This window comes from Apaloderma vittatum, unplaced genomic scaffold (genome assembly GCF_000703405.1).
Source record: "Apaloderma vittatum isolate BGI_N311 unplaced genomic scaffold, ASM70340v1 scaffold13428, whole genome shotgun sequence".
NCBI classification, from domain to species: Eukaryota; Metazoa; Chordata; class Aves; order Trogoniformes; family Trogonidae; genus Apaloderma; species Apaloderma vittatum.
In genome coordinates this window covers 5,023-26,672 of record NW_009729157.1, presented here as the reverse complement: position 1 = coordinate 26,672, position 21,650 = coordinate 5,023, and the positions used below count along the sequence as shown (strand labels likewise).

The following is a 21,650-nucleotide window of genomic DNA, read 5'->3' as shown; positions in this document are numbered from 1 at the left end:
TTGAAGCAACACAACATTTAGCTTTTCCTTTTATTTGTTTCAAGTTTTGGTGTAGAAAGTATGTGCGGATGCTAATGCAACCTTCCCCGTAAGTGCTCAATCTAGCAACGAACAAAGTTTTGGTGTGTTCAATTTGGTTATAAACGTTTCCTTGAAGTGAAGACCTGTAGTGTCATTGAAACCAAAACTTTGTTACTGTTGGCAAAAAAAATAAAGCCACTTTTCTTTACAAGCATTTTTCCATTTAAATAAAAACCTGAAGCTTTCCCATAATTCCTTTGGTCTTCTCTCACCAAATTCCATGCTACCTCTCAAGACAAGCCCTCTTTTGGAAGTTCAGTTGAATTGCAGTGAAGCTGCTAAAATTAACAGAGAAGAATTGCTGCGGTAGAGCTTCCCCCCTAGTTTCTTGGGAGTTTAAGACTGAAAGACATTACTGATGCCTCAAACAGAGACTTCGAATTGTCTCTACAAGAACAAGAGAAAACAAAATCCAATTAGAAGTTCCACTGAAGGTGCCTGGCAAAAAATTATCTCCGTAAAACGATGTTTTGCTTCCAGTATTTTTCTATGCATTGTGTTGAGTTTATTCCCCTCATAAGGAAACAAAAGTATCAGTGTAAAAGCACAGCTGAGCTTTTAAGGTAGCACCAGGACACCTACACCCAAGTTGTCGTCTTGTTGCTGCTAGGCCTCTTTTTGATTCACATTCACAGAATCAATTCTTGTGCAAAACAAGCAGTCTAAGGAGAAAGAATGCCCTCCAAGTTCTAATAAAAATTGTAGAAAAGAATCCAAGTTAGCCAGCGCTTTCCTCCTCCCCCAAATTTATCTGCAGAGAGAGGGGGGCATCTGTGCGTAGACAGGATAGGCAAGCCTGACATTTAGGGAATCATTGTGTTGGACAAGGGATGTCTGCTGGTAATGAAGAACCAAATCCTTAAGCGTGCTGTACAGGTTATACGGTTCTGCAAACCCGTAACCTCTCGGAGTGCTGTAGATCACACAGTGTTTCACTTCTCCATCAGCTCTGCAAGGAAAGGAAACGGGAGAGTTTAACATCAAAGGGCAAACCCAAAGTGACAGTCTATTAACAATTAACTAATGCAGTGATGCTGCCAGTCACTAAATTACATAATGGAGGGCCCAGTAGATGCATGTAGAAGAGATTAATATAGTCCGTGAAGAAACAGTGCTTCAGGGCATGCGATTCAACACTCTTGCATAATAATCCACAGAAGAGGCCTCTTCTATCCCAGCAGCACAATTCCCTACTGCATTGTTCTCCAAATGCTTCTTGGAAAAAGAGTCAAGAGCTTAACCAAGAAGATAAGCACCTGAAGTCAGCCACTTCGTGCTCAGCTTATCTGGAAACCTTTCTGCTAAGCAAAGAAGCCAAAACCCACAAATTCTTGGGACCTACAGAGGATTTCATGAAACGCAGCACTAGCCCTCAGTGTGCAATTTTTTACTGTTAGCCACGGCATGGGTTCAAGCTGGTTCATTGTCCAAAGCCATAGCGACTGAGTCCCTAACTTGGCACAGCAGTTACTGCAACACAGTATTTTCCAAAGCTGCTAGAAAAACTCATCTGCCAGAAAGATCGAGTATTATGTAATCCCTGTCCTGGAGCCTATTACAATCCAAGTCACATGGAGGAACAGGTTACATCATGCCATCCCTTTGCTGGCTTGCAGTACGATACTTTCGCTTGGTTGGTATCTGATGAACCCATCACTTCACTGACTGTGACAAACAGTATCTTGAACGCAGCAGATACTCTGATCTTTGGTTACCTTGAGGTGATACACCTTCACATATTCATTTCTCAGACTTGCTTTCAGAAGCAATTAACTTCATGTGAAATAAATCAGTGAAAGCCATTTTACACTCCAGAACAGGCTTGAAGGATTTTTAGATAATGGAATCAGACTATTTCTGACCTCCATTACGCCAGCAAAAAATGAAGCAAAACATAAGAAATCGGTGCAAGGCTGTGTGAATGTCATAAAAACTATTGCTCACAAATAATGTTTCCTCTGAAGTATCACCATTATCTTAAGCATACAAAAGAAAGCATCTAGAACTGGCCATGTCTGAAAACAGGAAAGAAAAGTGCTACAGTTTTAGAGCCCCATTTTTATTGCTTCCCACATGTTCCTTGCCAGGGAAGAATATGGGAGAATTTGGCCTTAATTTACTTATGACTGTAGGGCTTCAGGTTGGGATACTTCAGAATTTTGTACTAACTACCGTGGTAACTGAAAAAACTGCTAGAACTAGAGTTATTGCACATTGAAAGCATATTTTTGCAACAAAGCTTCTACCATGCCAGTCTTCCTGCAAACATGCAACACGTTCCAATGGGTAGGCCTAGGCTAGGCTAGGCCTCGCTCTTGTTCTCCAAAATAAAGAGCTCTGGTAGATATTTATGAATTGAGTACATAGACCAAAAAGGAAAATGGACTTACACCACAGAACAAGCATAGCATCCTTTCTTGCTACTCTCGCGAATTAAAAATGCTCCATCAGGCTTCCCACAGAGCAAGTCTTCTGCTTGGATACGGTTGAGATCCCCAACAAACCAAGTTTTCTCATCATGATGCGGCAGGTTTTCATCTTCTTCATTCACAAAGTATGTGCTGAAAGAGAGGACAATTCTGTTAACCAGGAGTCAGTAAAAGAGTTAATAAGCAGAGCAATTTATTTTTTCAGAAATCATTCAAAAGAAACACCAGAAGATACCCAAATTAGGAAGTCAGGCTCCTAACGGACATGTATCAAAAGACTTCAACCTCAAACCTAATTGTTCCAACTTTGTTTAACCCTAGATGTTCCAGCAGAGTTACTACCTCACATGGCAAAGTTTCGTGAGAGAATTTCTCCCTTTTTCTACAGTCCCTTACTAAGAAACAGTGTCTTGTATTATCATTAATGAAACATTTGTCAGTAACATCACATGTACAGTGGCACTTACTCATCAATATTTTCATTCTTGATCCCCAGCCAGTCATTTATTCTCTTCTGTCTCACCCCTTTGTGATTGAGCCATCTGCCAGAAAAAGAGAGAATTAACATATTACCTCAGAGTACACGTACAGGTTTTCTTACTGAGTAAGCTGAAATTCAGACGTAAGGCCCCACAAAGAAACATTCTGGAGCTTAGCTTGTTCTCCAGTAGCGAAGCCATAGAAACACCGTAGATTCCACAAGAGTGTTTCCTTGCATCATCTTATGAGACGCCTCTTTTACTGGACCTAGCAAAAGGGAGCCATGAAACAAACTCTTAAATAGAAAAAGAAGAGGCTTGAGCTGAGGAAGAGGCACTACCTCCGCACAGTGTCGTCCAGAAAGGAAGCAGAATATAAATTGTGACAGCTGTCTGTTTCTCTTGATAAAACAAAATGAGTATGGTATTACCACTGGCTTCTTCTAATCTCCTAACATCACCTTCGGAGACAGTGGATTTCCCTTTGTCTTCTGCCAGAATCCTAGAGCATTGAGTCCAGCCCAAGAACATCAGGAGCTGGGTAACAGGGGAGTCAGTGGAATCAAGGGTAGGTGGGTATGAGCAACAGCTGCAGCACCCAGCACGAAAGCACTAGTTTCTGTTGTATTAGCAGGTACAGGATCTGTTTAGAACTCATTTATCTTACATGGTTTATTTACAGGAGTTGCAGAATGTGCATTTAGTTGTGGCAGACTCTAAGTAATGAAGTCATGAAGAGGACAACCAATTATTCAGACATCCCAGGCTGGAATGCAGTACCTTAGCACTCACAGAACCTTGGTTATGGAAAGAAAATTAATTTCCTATTATCTGGATCAAAATAGTCATTAATCGGACTGATCAGAGACATTCTGAGGTACAGGTCAGGCTTACTTACACAAGATACTGGTCTCTGATTTTGCGGAGCTGAATTAGGTCAGGCTTGATACTATTCATTTTCTTATCAGTCTCCCTGTTGTCCAGAGCTTGTTTCTTCAAATCTTGTTCAAGGCGCATTTTACTATCATGGATCTCACCCAGACGTGACTTTAATTTTTCATAGTTCATCATTATCCTGCAAACAAGTGTAGTGTTTGATAGGTGAGATAAAAGCAGTCTAGAAGGACTGAACCTTACCAGTAGCACTTTTATAAGAGTATCACAAAAACTACCGTAACAGCAGCTCCTCCCTTTGACCACCTCATCTGAACATGAAAATTACTGTAAGAGTGCCAGAAAAACCTCCTGCCAGAAGGCTTACCACCCTTTTGCAGAGTTTGACCCTTAAGTTTACCTTAAATACTTCCTTCTGGCAGAGCTGCAGGAACAAATTTTCTCTAGAAGGGTAAGCTAGAACAGATTTCTCCTTCACTATCAGATTCACTTTTTTGGTATATTAGTTCTGCAATCCCACCACAGGTATCAATACTTGTAAGATTTCAGACACAGACTTCAATTGCTGATCCAGAGCTACTAGGAAGTAGTGTTGTCTGTCTCTTCATTCAGGATTAGTTTTCAGTTTTGGTACAATTCAGGAGAACTATGTATTTCCCCTGTTAATTGATCTTTGGTCAGAACGAAGCACCACAATCACATAAGATTGCTAGAGGCAATTGTTTTCAGTCTAAAAGTCTCCTTAAAGTTACTCCACCACAATTCATGAAGCACTGTGTCAAGTTAAGCATTATACTTGCCATTTCTGCAAAGGTCCTCATAAAGCTTTTTCTGTGAGCATCTTCACAGAAGTGCTGTTTCAAATGAGACCCTCACTGCACTTCTGTTCGATTCCCATTATCCACTGCCGAGTAGTGGCAATGAAATACTGATCTTTTTAAAACTGTGGACTACAAGATTTACCAGATCTATGTACATTTCACAGTTTACAAGTAAAAATTTTCCCAAATTATATTCTGAGCAAATCCAAATAAAAGCAGGATAAGCAAATTAAATTATTATTCCCTGATCCTCATAACAGTATCTTGATTTACTGAAGTTGAATGAATAATCCAGAGATCTCCCACTTCTTCTGTCTACAATGCAGTTCAGCAAAAGAGAGTTTTACTGAAGGTTCAGACACCTTGGAGAAAGGTCTCAGAAAACAGTGAGTTTACAAAGTGATATAATATTGTATCATATAAAAATAAAGAATTTCATGGGTCTATCGATGTGGACGCTAATTCTTCCTTGTAAGCAAGCACAACTTGAGAGCCTACCGTTCAATTTCTTTGTCATTCCCCTCCCTGCGAAATCGCTCAATGTATTCTTTGCTGTATCGCTCTTGTGAGTGGCACTGTTCCTCAAATATCTTAATAGTTTCATTAAATGCTTCAATTGCAGTCCTCTTCATCTGAATTTCCTATATGAGGAAAGAGTCCATCATTTCTTCATGATACAGATGACAATGCAAGACTCAATTATGCTCCCTAGATTGACTGAGAAAATGAACTTTTCTCTCCTCATGAGTCAAAATGCAATTAACCAGTTTTAAATGTAGTCAAATGTCCAGGACAGAGAAGTGCAGGGAAGACTCACTCCCTGGAAGTCTACCCCTCCTCCCCGACACGATGCTCTCCATTAGGCTGCAAACCCCTCAAATATTTCAGTCATATTTTCCATCTTAGTTTGCAGGAAGACTGCCAGCAAACCTCCTCCTCATAGATGAACCATCTTATTTTGTAAGAAGCGGTCCAAATACTGTATTCACACTTCCTTAATGCATAGTATAGGGTATCTGGTTGGAACATGACTTCATAAAAAACCTGGACAAACCCCTCTACAATTCTCACTGCAGCAGACAGCAGCTGGAAGTACTCAACAGCCAAGGAAGAAGACTGCAGTGCAAAGCTTGTAGGTGATGGCCTTCTCCACTGCTCTATCTTGTACTAGAAAGCTCAGCTCCTTTCTTCCTTGCCCTACTCCATACCTTACAGGACTACCAGCAACAAGGAATATTCACAGTTTCCATCCACTTTGACACCACCTTGCTCTATTCCATAATTTACTACATTTTTTCCTTGCATTTTCTGATCTTGGACTGCCTTTTTTAGCCATAACAGGTTAAATTATCTTTACCTTTTAAACAACAAGAAAATAGACTCTACAGATAGCTAAAGTAGAACCAACCTGTGATGTTCTGGTATATTCTTCATACAATTTGTCGTACTCTTTACTCTTTTCCTGATACTGAGAATGGTATTCTTGAAGCTTTTTACCTACTGCATCTATATTATCTTCTTTCACCAACTGATCCTGTACATACAAAAAAAGCTATTAAGTCTTCAAGCAAAGCAGCTTTTTCTTAAGAGTGTTCATTTGTCCACTTATGCACTTTACAGCTAATTTGCATTTTACAGCTATTAGCATCATTTTTATAATCAGCTTTCTACTGAACACGAACTCTGTAGCTAAATCCCCCTTCCTCCACGCAACAAGTTCTGCAGTATACAAGTAGGAACTGGAACTATGGGACACTAAGAACTATGCCAAAATGCTAAGCTTCCAAAAACCACACTACAGCTCAGTCTAGGATTGCTACTCCCTGTTGGGGAAAGAAGGAAATTAATTGCTTGGAATCTGGAGTTAAAGATCAGAGGTGTTTTGGTCTGGTTTTTTGTTGTGTTTTTTTTTTTTCTCAAAAAAAAAAAAGCTCTGCAGCTCTTTTTCCTTAATGCAGGACAATGTCTGAGACTACTGCGTGAATTTTAAAAAATATTCTTGAAAAATTTAGAGGGCTGTGCACAGAGTAAGCAGCTGCACGGCCCGTATGTACTTCAAGGGCAACACTGCCTAGAAAAAAGTGCCTCATGGGTCTGCAAGGGTTGCCGTGTCCATCCCCCCCTCAAAAAAAGCAGCTTCTCAGAGGTTCAAGTCTGCTACATGTCAGAGTTTCATTTCTCTATTGGACTGCTCAGATGGAGACTGGAAACCTGATAAAATGAAGATGCTTAAATGGCTGGACAATTCGGAAGAACCATTATTATAAGCAAAATGGGGTCAAATGGGAAAATTTTTCTTTCAGTTTTCAAAAAAAATAACTCTCAAGCTTCATATAGAGAAAGCAATATTATATACACATTTGCAATTTTTTCCTTGTCTGCACTAATAGCTATTGGGGTCCAATGAAGACCTTACCTGCTGGTACCGGGACACTGGATACATCAACTTCACATCAAGCTTCGGGTTATACTGAGCAAGAGACTCATTGCGGTAGTGGTTAATCAGTTCCACAACTGAATTAAACGTCAGTGGATCAGAAAAGCCGTATTTTCCATCCCGATGATAGATCTTTATCAGTTTATTGTTGCCACCCTTCCTGTAAAGCGATAGAGTTGTTTAGAGGTTTTACTGGGTGCCTCCTATTCCTCTTCAACACTAAGGCTGCTGACAAAGACATCGGTGAAATTCCTGGGCAAGTGGCTTTGGCACTGTGCCCCCTCATCGTGATTCTTTACATATTGACAGGTATTAAGTAGTTTAAGATACGCACAGAATTGCAATACACACAGATAAAATACACACAATTATTGTCAGATATTTCTCGAACAGGAGCAAAGCCCAAAGTAAATCTCTTCCCATGCACTCATTCTGGAAACAGTGCATGGAATTTCAGACCTAGCTTTGCCAGAAGTTTTGCAAGGGAAAAGGAGGATGCTGAAGGCTGAGTAAAGGAGTCATACAAAAACCAAACCCCACATTTTCCTACAATTTGGTGTCACTAATAGTATACAATTGAGTATGCATTTATACAGTGATTAACAAGTCTCTTGATTTATAGATACTAATACAGGATACAGAAACTCAAACAAAATCCTTTGAGGATTACAAGATGTTTGTACATTTAGGACTTCACATTATCCAGATTTATACATTCTAGTGGTTTCCACAAATACAGTCCTTATTTCTTCCTTTTTGCACCAATACTGTTTAGGCAATATCCTGTCCTTCCTGCACTCTCAGTTTTGGTTCCTAAAGATATTTGCATTCAGCAAAATAACCAAATCATGCCAAAGCCTCAGTGCACAAGCCATGAACTTCAAGGCAGAAGTCAAAGCACAATTCAGACTACACCCTTGGGGTCAAACCTGCTATTAAGGCACCAGAATTTTACAGCAAGATCAAACACCTACCACATCACAGTAACTCCTACAGGTGTGTTACAGAGGCAGCAGTCTATGCACCGTGCCCATTTGCCTCTAATGACCGATATCAGGAGTCTGGCAGCGGCAAGCGGTAGGACAGGCCGGGCAAGGCATCAGCAGCCAGTCACATGAGATCTGCTGCCTAACTGCAGTAGACAGGGCTGGGGCAGCTCTGGGAAGTCAGCCACTTGCAGACAATTTGAATGACTAAAGGAACATGGCTCCAATTCAATATTTCCTAAACTTTAGATCAGAAAGCATAAGATATCTTTTTACAAAAGACATTGCATTCAATTCTCTAGAGCTGCACGCTGACAAGATATTCAACGTGCTCCCATTAATCAGAGCCCTAGTTTATAAATATCTTTTACCTTAGCAGTTCTGAAACTATGAAGCACTACTAAGTGGCTCTCCTCGCCAAGCCCTTACAGTAGTGTTTGGTGAGGGACAGGATTCAATGCACAGAACAGAACCCACAGTCAGACATGGCTGTTTATTTGCTCATGCTGTGGTCTTCAGTGCCCTTGGGAATATCTCTCGACTTGAGTCATATCAGCTTTACACAGCCACTGCTGTCACTGGTATGGCAATGACCTACTCAGGGTGTTACTATGTGGACTGCAACTGCTCAGTGCTTACCGTAATGTCAGAGTGTAGTCTCCCTGCATCTTGGTTGATGCATCACGCACCAGGAACGTTCCATCTGGCATGTCTCGTAATTTGTCATTTACTTCTTCCCTGGAGAACGGAAAGGAAGGCAAAATTGGAAGCATTACATACATGATCATCTTTGCACAGGTATCAGTATCGGAGCTAGCAACAGTAGTGTGCATAAAGAGTTCAGTCTTCAAAATATCAGGCAATTTTCATTCACATTCAGGCTCCCCAGTCTTTTAGGCCATCTAAAGCAAGTCTGAACTTGTGTAACTACACTAAAAAATAGCAGCTGCAGTCAACTGCCACTGAGGAAGAAGTCTCCGTTCAAGCAATAGGAGCAGCTGTGTCTCAGAGTTCACAACCATTCCCTGTAATCTGCTCAGGTTTTAATGTCTGCACTGGAAACAGGTGTCCTTTGAGAAGCCAGTCCTGACATCCTAAGGAATGGTCTCTAGCAACATAGCTCAAACGTGTCTAGAGTTTAGGACAGTTTTAGTCTCAAGAGACTCATTATTGGCTTAACCCTGAACTTATTTACAGCAGTTTTAAATCGATATAATCTTGCTAGCTTCAGGGCAACTTTCAGGTATTTACAACTGAAGCAAAAGGATACTGGGTCTAGAGCTTTAAACTAAATCAAGAAATGTTTCAGTGAAATTGAGAACCTGTAAGCATTAAAAAAATACTTCAGCTGAAGAGTTAAGTGTCTTGCCAGGTTTGACCATTTCACCCAGATTGCATAGCTCATTTTGTAACAGCTCCCTCACGGATTCTTAGAAGCAGTAAGCACTTTAAAATACAATTATTTCAAAAGCCAACTTTATCAGGTAGCCTCAACATTATCTAAGGGAGGCAGGAAGCCTAGCTGAGTCTTAGGAAGAAAAATCAACAGCAGCTTTTTTTTTCAAATGACTAAGGAACAAAAGTATTGTTACAAAATAGCCTTAGTTTTCATTTAGCTACCTGAAACTTGTTCTGTTAGTAAAACTGACTCCTATTAAGTATCATGGGCATATCTGCTTACTCCTCTCAGAACGTTTTACAGATTGGACGCGGTTAACTCCAATGACCTTCTTTTTGAATGGATAGATACTATCCAAGGGCTTAGGTTTATGCCTGCAAGTTGCACCCTGGAGCTCATGATAAAAGTTTTCAGCCCAAGTTCTTGACTGAAGAGCTTTTGCCCCAACAGCCCAACGCAGCCCATACCTGCTGGCTGTCAGACTAGGGTCATAAACAATTCCATCTTTCCATGCACGTGCATCACGTTTTAATCTAATAAAGTCACTCCAATGTGATTTGTACTGCATTAGCTCCTGCCATCACGTGCACTCTTAATTGAGGAACAAATCCACGGCCAATAAACTGATATCAATATTGAGCAGTTCTAAACAAACCCTGCCTAGTGAGTTTGTGATTAGGTTTTGACACTCTGCTTCTATTTAGAATTAACAGAAAAATATCATTATTGAGGAGCTTCAAAAGCAGGATCTATGCAGGTTTGCTTTATAAAGATAAGGGTGGTACAATAAAAGATAGGAAAGCTTTATTTCCTTTCTCTAAACATCAATGAGCTACTGTGGCATACATGCTCTTGCCTCTATTTGACAAAAGAGTTTCAAAGTATTATGTGCATAAGTCTGAGCAATTCCTGACCACACTCCTCCCATGCTCAGATTTCCCCTTACAGTTCTAAATTCTAGGCTCTTCAGAAGTGCCTTAAGACAGAAGGAGATGACTGGACACTTCAGTTCTCTTATGCAATTAAGTACATAAAAAGTGGCACTTCATTTTGTGAACCTAACCCAAGCCATCTATTTTCTCAAGTACGTAGAAAAGTGTTTCCTTCAGAGGCAAAAATTTATTTGGTATGTCTCTGTATCATCTGCTCCGTATAGCTGGTGCTAGTTAGAATTTTAAGAGCTATTTTGATAGCACCATGTAATAGAATTTAGTACAGATGCAATTTTAACCAAATGTTTAATAACCCAAAAAGAAGAACGCAACTCCTTTTATTCTGAGTCTCCTACTGAAATTTTGCTGAACTGCATGCATCCCAGCATTGTATACTTACAAAACCTTATTAGCTAGCACAGTCAGAAGCACTTTTCTTCTGAACAGAATCATTTTCTCTTTTTTAAAGTCTTTGTATATCTGGAAAAATTTAGAAACCCAAGATAACTGTTACCAAGACTGGCAATATCTGCACCAGGACAGCAACAGCAATAACAAGTCCTTGATTCCAGTCAAAAACTTCCATTTAGGTGCTTTGCCAATTCCAGTCCTGAACTATTTCCCTCCTGTAAAATGCTGTCTGAAATAGGCATGTTTTTCTCTTGAATTTTAAAAGGTGTATTCCATTTTAATAACATATATCAAAATATTTTAGTAGTATTGCTTACCTTGAGATGTCCCCCCAGTACCACTCTGCTTCCTGCAGACAGAAACTAGAATTGTCCTTTATTCCGTTCGTATTGACTGGAGTCATTGGTTTGGGGGGCTTTGGAGGAAGAGCTGAAAATGAAGAACAGATTAGAGAAAGGTAAGCAGGGGAAAATAATCACTAAACTGTTAAAGAAATATGACAGTGAAAAAAGGAGAGAAAATGTGCATCTTGAACTCAGATTTCGGGCTCTCTTGAAGTAAATGGAACTTGTGATTTTTTAAAGAATTCTGAAGGCAACAGCCACACTGTGATCCCACATTTCCTAGTACCCAAGCACATGCTTGAGGGAGGGGAAAGGGAAGGACTATGAGGAAACATGAGTTTTTCTTCAAAGGAAGACTGACCCAGGCATGGCTACAAGAGCGATCACTGCCTAAACCACCAGACAAGTTACAAAGGTGTATTGTGTTTGAAAGCCACAGCCTGGAGAGCACTGCGCACCACCATGGAAAAACTCCAGCTGCTCAGGTGTCACCAGTCCTTATGGCGACCCGTAAGAGCAAACGGGGGAACTCTTCTTCAAGGGGAAAAACGCTGCTAGTGAGAGAAGCGGTGGCTGGGCAGCGGTATATCCACCAGAGATTCAAGGTTCATGTTCATATTAGATTTGTAATTTAGGCTCCTGTTAGTAACAACAGCTACGACTCTTGGAATACTACAGGACATGAGATAATAAAGGAAGGGGACAAATGAAGATGAAAGGGGACATTAGGTCATTATTATAGTGCCTGAACCACTTTGCGTAGCTGAAGTGTTTACCAGAGGAAAGGGGATGCTACAAATCCGCAAAAGACAGGCCTAGTGCATACCTGCCCAGAATTCCCCTACTCTGAATTCAGGGCAAATAGGCTTTTACTCCTGTTCTCCAAACAGGTTACGCAATGTAAGGGTATATAACTCACCAAAGCTCTTCCTATTTGGTGAGATTTTGCTTGAACAACTTTACCACGGTCTGGAATCAGGAGTAATTCAGCAGCCCTGTATCAGGAGTAATTCAGCAGCCATGGGCACGCTCATGTATTGGTAGAGACTTGTCTGCCAGCAGAAATGCATTACGCTACATTTTCTTGGAGAAAGATGTCTTGAGTGCTTTCCCCTGCTTTGCAGAGGCTGAACGCTTGATCAAGAACACTATTACCGAAACTAAACATTTTTCAAGCATTTCAGGAGACGGAGTGTTTTACCGGGACAGGTCACATTTGAATTTGGAGTAGGAAAGCAGCTACACACATTGATTTGCCACTAGTACAGCTGAAGTCAGACCCTGAACATCTGTGCTCTCAGTCCTGTGCCCTAAGCCATCAGATTACACAAGCATCAGTGAGCAGGGCTGCCACGCTGACAACACCCATCTTTCAGGCGCACACGATCCCGGTGTACAAGCAGAAATCCAAATAAAGGGAGCAGAAAGAAGATTTTGATCTCTAGCTCCAGTGCTGAATGGCTTAACGCCGAGAGGTGTGCTATTTGGCACCATCCATCTGCTCACCTCCGAGCCACACCTCCCACATTAAAAAAGAGAAAACAGTGTTCCAACTGCAGTTCCAAATACCATTTCATGTTGAATATCCGACACAGTAGCCTCACTGTTCTCAGACAAACCAGTAGATACTTTAATCGAGCCAATCTAAACTAAATCTGAACCTTGACCCAGACATTTGCACCCTCGGGTTGCTGACCAAACACCTGATTCAGATAGCAGCATTCATTCCGTGGGACCGAGCATTAAACCGTAGCATACAGGTTCTTTTTATGGAGTGAGCTCCGAACTTTCAGGTGTGCGCGTATCTAGTGAGGCAATAACAGGTCTTGTTATAACAGGAAGGTGAAAACCTTTGGATTCAGTAAAGCAGCTTCCTGCTTAAGAGGCTCTGGTTATTCCTAACTCAGCTACTACAGTTGTTTGTTTAGCTCCCAAGTATTTGTACAAAGCACCATTGAGAGTAAGGCACGGTTCTAGCCCTACTTTTGCTTGAAGCTCCCAGCCCCATCCTACTTTCGTGGGGTCAGAGGAGCAGACATCCAGGATCAGCCTGTAAAATCAATCGTATTTACTGTGCCCTGCACTGTTCCATCTCCTCCATTCAAAGTCCCTGAATTAGAAAACGTCTTCAGGTCCTCCCTCCTCCCCACCTCACATCTGGGCTGGGCTGCCCTACTACTCTAAGCAAGCAACAGGGCAGACACAGCAATTCTCAATCTCATCAGGATCTACACATGGCAATAAATCCAAGTTCAGAAAACCTTTAGATGCTCTGATCTACTCCAGAATCTTTTGTATGTTCTGACTCATCAACAAGCACGTAGAAATTCATGTAAAAACATACAAGAGCATGGAGAACTCTTAGAAAACTCTACTAGCACCAGCAATTATTTCACTGGGTCTTTCAAGTTAAGACTTGGACATACTAAAAACGTCAAGGTATTTTACAGGGTAAAAGCCTGTTTTACACTGGTAATACAGGCTTTTCAGAAGAGGCTTTCAAGTATTCTCTGGAGTAGTTGAATACTTCTCTAGCTCTCCTTGTTAGATTAAGTCTTGCTCCTTTACATATGGTGGAATTATTCAGAAGCTTTGTTAGGACCTACTCCAAAATACTGGGCACAGAAAAGCAAACTAACAAAGACCAGAAAGGTAAGGGACAGGAGTTTGGCACATGGACACAGAGCACTAGACATTAATCCAAGTGTCATTACTACAGGTGCGTTTTTCTTCCTTCTTTCCCTTAATAGGCTGGTATCAGTTCTCCATATCAGGGGGTTGTCTGCAGAATTTCATTCTGCATGAGAAAATTGGAAGGAAATTCTTCCAGGGAGAAGAATAAGGCTTGGACCAGTTCCTGTAAAACCTGACTCATGGAAGCCAGTCCTTTTCACAATAGACTTTTGAAAAATGCTTTTTAATAGCTTGCACATTTTAAAAATACAAAAGTATTTGCAAGGGTGGATTCTGTTTCCAGAGAGCTATGGATCTTATTCTTTACTTTCAATACTTTGAGCTCTTTGGAGTCATAATAATTTTCCCCTGTGCTGGATACAGAACCAGGCCTTTGCTATTCCTTTACCCTGTAGATTGACATGCCCATCCATCTCAGTATTTCTTGGCTACCCTCTCAACCTGGTGTGACTGTACTCTGTCAAAACAGAGAACTGAGCACAAAGGTAGTTTAAACCTCATAGTCCAGAACCTGTGATGACATAAGGGGAGCATTTTGTAATAGCACGGCAAGTCCGGTTAACACAGCATCATCCACCCTATTGCAGCTCTCATAACAGTGGGCGCCTAGAAGAGGCATCTTAAAATATTTTTTATTAGTAGCTAGACAGCACTAACCACCCTGCTAGGAGAAATTCTGTGATGTTTCTATGAGAAGCTCCAGAGAGCCCTAAAGAGTCGACAGATTTGATTTAAATTCTTTAAAAAAAAAAAATATATATAAATCTAGTTTCATATACCTTACTTGATGAGCATTAGAGAGCTAAACTCCTACAGTAAAGTAAAATAAGGCTGGCTTGAAGTCAACAGAAATGCTTTTAAGAGCAGCCGTGTTTCTTTCCATGTCACTGGGTCCAAGTCTGATCTAGCCACAGGCACAATATCTCAAAAGAAGCTCCGATTAGAGTGAACAATCCTGATGGTTTCTTGCCTCCTTTTTCCTGGGAAAGAGCACTGATCACATGTGATTAGAGCACAGTGGATCTATCCGTTCTGATAAAGAACTTGTTGTTAGCACCAGATAACACAAGTATCCTTCCCCTGTCACATCTCTAGGACAGTTTTACGGCACCGATCTTTCCAAAACCCAAAAGGCAAAGGCTCAGCTGGACTCTTCCACTCCCATGAGCGCATTCCCAGGATGGGGTTCAACCCCCAGCAATGAGAGCAGACCAGCTCTCCCTCGTGCACTAGTGGGTATCTCTTTTTTCCTTCTTTAGCACCTCTAGTCCCCTCTTTCTATAGCTTCCCCAAGCAGCCTAGCTTGAACTAAATCCCAGACCCAGACTGGTGTCAGTTAGAAGGAGGAAATACTCAAGAATTAACTGACTTTATTCCCTGAAATTCAAACCACCTTCAAGACAACCAAGAAAGCTGGCAAGTGGCTGAAGTTTAGCACTGTTGTATTTTTTTTGAAATTAAGGTCTCTTGTAGAAAACACTGTGCTATATTAATCCTGAATTTAACTTCAAAGTACACCATGATTTCCATGAGATAGGCACTTTTCTCAGTCAGGTTTTGAATTAAAAACTTCACAAGTTTATGTGATCTAAGAGCCATTAAGTCCTGTGTGTGAGGGTCTTCAATGGCATTAATGCAGAAGGAGTGAAAAAGAAGAATGCCATGGGTCTCCGAGTGGCATCCCACATGGCAGCCAGTCAAGCAGCCCATTTCTTCTCTGGCTGCAGTATTTGCATACAAGATAAATCTACCAGTTAATTAAACTCCAATTTGCAGCTTTAAGGCAGATGTTGCTTAGTCTAAGAAGGGCTCCATAACATATTTCTATAAGCATTTTCCAGAGCTGCAGATCAAATACCTGAAAGTATAGCAAGTTGAAATGTAGTATTAACTCTATCTTACTGTTACAAATAATCACAACTACCAAGTACTCTGATAAAGTCAATTCTAAGTCACTCAGCACTTCCTCAAGCTTGTTTACCAGCCTTCTTTCTGATGCTCTCCCTCTACAACGTGACAACCAGAGAACAGATCAGAAGATTTCTGAAATTGTTACTTGGCTTCAAAAGGGCTGACATACAGTAGATACTCTACAAACTGTAATATAAAGCTCTAGAAAGTGTCATTACTATGGAAACATGCACAGTTAGGCCACCTAATATTTTAATGACATAGTCCTTAAGGACAGAAGATTTTTCCCTTTGGAGCTGTAGATGAGGACTTGGAATAAAAATGCAGAGTAGCCTTTTTTTTTTAAAATAAAAAAAATATTCCCCTAATCTTTAACTGCTCTCTGTAGTCTTACTCGATTTCTCAAACATTTTTCTCATTTTTAACACTTTTAAAGGCAAAGCCTCAAAATCTTTCCTTTCCCTGATAGTCACATAATCGTCACTGCTGCACAAGATCCTCTCGAGACACTTGAATAAAGGTGCTTTTTGCACATGATCTCAGAGGAATCGTGCACTGCGTGTGCAAGGCAGCGCGATAAGGCAGCGCGCTCCTGCAGAGATCTTCCAGTTGACAAAGAGGAGGGTTGTGCGCACCTGCTGACAGCGGCTCGCTCCCCACCGCCGGCAGGTAAGTCATCTCGTCGGCTTCGCATCACAGCTCCTCAGTTCTCTTGCCAAGATCCCTTTCACGAAGCAGCGAGTGCCAATGCCCTTCCTCAAAGGGCAGCGAATGCGCACCAACAACTCCTCAAGGGATGGAGAAGGAAGCTGCTCGATGGCATTATTGGTGGCCACAGAACCTCAGGCATGCTCACGTTTTCGCTCGCCTCCCCCAAAACAGGCGAGGTGCCAAAAAGCAAGACATATTCAAAGAATTGAAGTCTTTCAATATCTCATTACAGAAAACAGCAGACGAGTTGGCAGAAAGCCAGGCAGGCTTCCAATGAAAACACTCCCATTATAGCTTTGCTTGTGTTTCTATGAACTTTCATAAAACCCAACACCTTTAAGAAATATTTCAGTTTTGATTAATTGGCTTTTTTTTGATAAAGATCTATTTTGTTTGAAAACTCCCCAGCTATCCAGTCCTCTCCCACACCTCTCAACCACTGTTTCACCTCCTCTAGCCTGCCAGACTTCTGCTGCACTCTGTTCTTCACGGGCACCCACAGCTGCCACACAGGTTAAAAGCCGACTGATCCGCAGAATGGTGGGCTGCCTCAAATTTGGAATTCTTTTGAGCATCCCTCCCTTGCCAGGCTTGTTCCTTCATGGGCTGAGACAGAAGAAACGACACTGGGATCTTTGACTCGTGTTATGAAGTAACACAGCCATCCTAGCTTTTGCATGCAAAGCCAAAAAAGTCTCAATTTCCTGATTATTTTCACTGCTCGACTATATATAGTTTTTCTTTCAACTCAGACCATGGTGCAACAGCTATAAAGCTACAGCAGTGTCAGAGGTTCCATGACCAACAGGTCTGAGATGACTGTCTCAAAGTTAATGTGAGGTGGATAAAAAGGATAAGCCCTCCTCGACCCATCAGGAGTAACTGGAACACTATTAATAAGCAGGATACTAAAACAACAATATTTTAGAACTTTTGCCATGTTCCATTACTCAAGATTTTCACTACCCAATATCACACGATCAGCTCACATCAGCAAGAAATGGCTTCATCTTGTAGCCAGTAGATCTAGGATTTCACCAACTTCTTGGATGAAAGTCTGCAGCAGACATTTTATTGTCCATGAAAATCCAAAATATTCAATAACAACGATTGTACTTTCCAGTATCCAATGTCACAATCTAGAAGATTATAAAATAAAAGTAAATATTAAATGCAAGGCCTTTTTTTTTAAAAAAAAATAAATCCAGTTTCATATGCCTTACGTTAAGAGAGCTCATCACATGTGATTCTCCTTTTTGCTTATTAACTAAACCAGTTCCTCCTCTGTCTTCACAGAAGAAATACCATAGCATGTTTTCTACCCTCCACAGGTAGCCTTCAAACAGCTGTTAAAAAATACTTTTTGGTCAAATAAATAATAATAATTCATTATTTTTTAGTTTTTTTATCTCCATGCATTGACCAAAGGAAGGAAAATTAACAAAAGCACAGATCTCCAGTGATTAGGAATGAAGGACTGGCTTTTCGTTGTGGAAGATGCAGAATGCAGTCAGGCCCAAGCAGTGACACTATGGCTAGGAGACCTACCAAGCCAAAAGAAAAAAAGCCATTTTAAACCAAACCAGCCCAAGGCTGTTTTTTTCCAGATATTCCAAAGACTAACCATCCATCCGGATGTCAGGTAGAAACCTCACAGGAGAACCAATTCACAGAAATAATCAACACTACTGAAAAGTTTGCTGCACAAGAGCCTACTTAAAAGAAAAAAAACAAACCCACCTGTAAATAACATGTGACTTTTGCTGCTCTAAGAAGAATTTTATTTTAGCTTACTGCTAGCTTGGATCCTTCAGAGCAATATGTGAAATTGTTCCTCATCCAGTACCTGTCCTCGTGCTATGTCAAACTAATTTCTAGTTACCAAAGCAGAAATATTTCAACATCACCTACACTGCTAAGAAAGAACCATCTAAATCAAGATCAAAAGGTGCATTTTGAATCAACTCCCTGGAAGAAATTTGAAGGTAGAAAAGTATTCAGAGGAAAAACGTTGTACATACTGTCACGCATCATCTTTTCTAAGAACCTTGATCCTGAAGGAAGTTCCACTGAGTCAGACATCCCAACCCACACGGTTCAACGCAGTGTCCTGAGCAGAGGCTGAGGTTCAGAGCAGGCATGAAGTGGTCTAGCTTGGCTTCAACTGCACGGCTGTTGCTTATGCTGAGATCTCAAGGTGTAACAAAATAAATGGATTCAGTCTCCTCACTCAAGAACACTGTGATCTTCAAAGTATTTTAACGAAATCCATTCCACAGCAGCAGTTTGACTTCTTTCCCAAAACTGACCAGTAAGACTGTACTCTACCCTTTGAAAGAGAAAGGATCTTAACCATTCATCTCATTGCTTCAAGCTTCCCGGTGTCCTTCAAGACACTACTTTTGGAGACAGATGAATGAGAGTAAAGATGCCCAAAGACTTCTAATTTGACACTTGGGAGCAGTTCCTCAGAGGGCCAAGCTAGATTCCTAGAACATCGCCAAGACGACTACACAGGGCAGTGCGGCATGAACCCTATTCCAGCCCGAGAAATTTAACCACAATGGACAATTTGGGATGTGACACCGGAACTTACATTCACAGTGTGTCAATGAACATCTCCACCCAGCTCCGCTCTAAAGCATTTTCCTGAGGCAGGCATTGGAGTGTAAGTCCCACTGCCTGCACATAAAACCACACCCAAGCAGTGTTCATTACAGCAATTTTTTCTAGCTCCACTGCAGCAGCTTTGGTTTCAGGTTGTTTGTGTTTTTTTTTCTTTTTGGAGGGAGGGAAGCAAAGAAAGAAGGAATGCCTCCAAAAGAAAAGATGATCAGGTGCATCATCAGATGTTACAAGCTACAGAGGCTGAAGCTTAGGATAAGGCTACAGAAGGTAAAAACTCTGAAAAAAGTGTCCCCTGTGGATTTTCTTCTTTCACAAGGAAGAGGAGGAAAGGAACAGACCAAATAAATAGCAGCTAATAGAAGAAAATGAGAGGCTGATGTTCAGAAGGAGAAAACCATGCTAAAGTCCCAATGTGACATCAGCCCAAAACTCAAGCTACTCTCTAGTGAAAGCACAAACAAGATAAAGTGGACACAGACTGATGATTTTGATTTGTCCAAAGCCACAAATTCTTGTGCTGAGAAGCATGATGTTTTTCAAGCCTTTCCTAAAGAACCATGCATCAACTTCAGGGATACCTGATTTTAGAAGAAGCAACACTTCTATGAACTATCATTAAAATAACATTTTTCCAGTTCACAAAAGCTGGTAGAGAGTTTGGCGAATGTTGGCATCCATCATAGGTTGAAACAGTTGAAGTATTTAATCTCCTTTTTCAAAGAACACTGGATGGAAGGTAGCCATCCCAAGCGTGCCACCAGACTCAAAGCCAGAGAAGAGTCTGGATCCTGTTCAGCCAACAGAACAGTTTCAGAGCTTGTTGTGCTTCCGCATCAAGGTTCACCAGGCAACTGGTCGGTCTCCAGCAGGACAGATGGGGTCTGTTTTGGAAAGGGCTACAACAGGCACCACGCTTCCACTTTACTTTTGAGCAGTGTGAATTCTTACAAAACTCCTTGTGTATGGTCACCTTTCTTCAGAAAAACTTAAGGTACTGGAATATATTCACTGAAACATTGCAAAATCTTTGTCTGTTGAGTGGAGGACACAGCAAAGATGAAGGACAATGAAAGTCTCTTCTGAAGAGCTAACTGCCACTCACACTGTTTGGGGACCCGGCGCCAGCTTGTATGCTGTAGTTCAGACCATGTGGAGAGCCAAATTCTTGCTTACTTAGCTATAGTGCAGATTTTAACCTGTCAGAAGAAATGAGATAAAAAGCACAAGAAAAAAAAATCTGACTCATTTCCATAGGGGCATTTAGTACACGAGCAGAATCTGTTCTTTAAGCATTACTCAGCAACCTACTTTACGAAAATGAGTTTCCAAAAATCCATCTAGAATACACCTACTGCTTTAATGGGACCAAAGTTTTTCAGCAACCTGTTCCAACACAGTTAACAATCTTTTTGACAATAATAAAGCCTAAGCTTTGAAACAAAGAATGCTGATAAAAGTATTCTTTATGCTGCTATTTCCAGTGTTCCCTAGTTCTCTGCCCAAAAAGTGACTCACTAAGCAACCAACATGAGACCATGTAAGGCACCCAACTGCGATGGTACTGGGCACAGATGTGTATGACCTGCCACGCCTCTCCATTTTCCCAGCTGTAGAGCTAAGATAAGCCCCAATAGCTTAATTCTGGACTAAGGAATCACACAGGCAATAGCAGAGACAGAAGTCAACTCTGCTGCTTGGGAAAATATTCCCCAATATTCCCTGCAGGAAACTCCAAGAAGAGTCTTCTCCTTTTAAACACGTGAGACAGAAGGAAGCAACATAGGGATTAACTTCTGTAAGGTATGTTGTCGTGTTACACACAAAATCATTTGGAACAACAATCACAGAAGTAACCTTTTCTGCAGGTTTTATCTTCAAACATGTGATGCAGAGCTTGGGTTCTTCTCAGAACATTCTCTCAAGCTTTATTTTGCATAAACCTACAGCTTCGCAGAACACAGAACTGAACGACTCCCTTCAGTAAGCTTTCCCTGCACAACTATTTGTACATCATCTGAAAGCCTACAGATAACCAAAAATGTCTGCCTTTTAAAGTGGGCTCTCCCATCTCATGCGAAGCATCATTTCATTTTATATTAATGATGATATTTTTTGTGTTTATGTATTTAATTGAAAGCTGATGAGTGATATCCTTTAACAGTTAGAGCCATCAAAATGAAAAACAAACACAAGGAATGCAAAAGCAAACCTGAAAATGCAATCAGAAATAAAAAAAATGGTTACAGTAGCCATTAAATGAAAAAGCCAGTAGAGAAACCTAGGTGCAACAAAAACAAGATACAAGCATTTCACATCACTGTCCTCATAATAGGTAAGACACCCATTCAAACCATTTTCCGGGTTACGCAGAATGCAAGTGACGGGCCCTTATTTATGCCCTGCTCTGCCCCAAAACAGTCTGCACAAACTTTCCTTCTGTAATAAGGAAACTCTCAACCCCCAACATTTGCTTTTTTGGAAACCTGACTTTCA

The 21,650-nt window shown here is 41.0% G+C and overlaps 1 protein-coding gene across 1 annotated transcript in view; it reads right to left on the bottom strand.

Moving 5' to 3' along the window:
* Positions 1–279: 279 nt before the first annotated feature.
* PIK3R3 (phosphoinositide-3-kinase, regulatory subunit 3 (gamma)) overlaps positions 280–21,650 on the bottom strand; it is a 25,942-nt gene continuing 4,571 nt past the window's right edge. The window contains exons 2-10 of the mRNA XM_009874349.1: positions 11,187–11,298; positions 8,767–8,865; positions 7,121–7,301; positions 6,113–6,238; positions 5,203–5,345; positions 3,888–4,064; positions 2,978–3,052; positions 2,472–2,642; positions 280–1,030 (exon numbers count right to left, since the gene is read on the bottom strand). Coding sequence (XP_009872651.1) covers positions 829–1,030; positions 2,472–2,642; positions 2,978–3,052; positions 3,888–4,064; positions 5,203–5,345; positions 6,113–6,238; positions 7,121–7,301; positions 8,767–8,865; positions 11,187–11,298 — 1,286 coding nt within the window. The 3' untranslated portion in view covers positions 280–828. The remainder of the gene's footprint in view (positions 1,031–2,471; positions 2,643–2,977; positions 3,053–3,887; positions 4,065–5,202; positions 5,346–6,112; positions 6,239–7,120; positions 7,302–8,766; positions 8,866–11,186; positions 11,299–21,650) is intronic.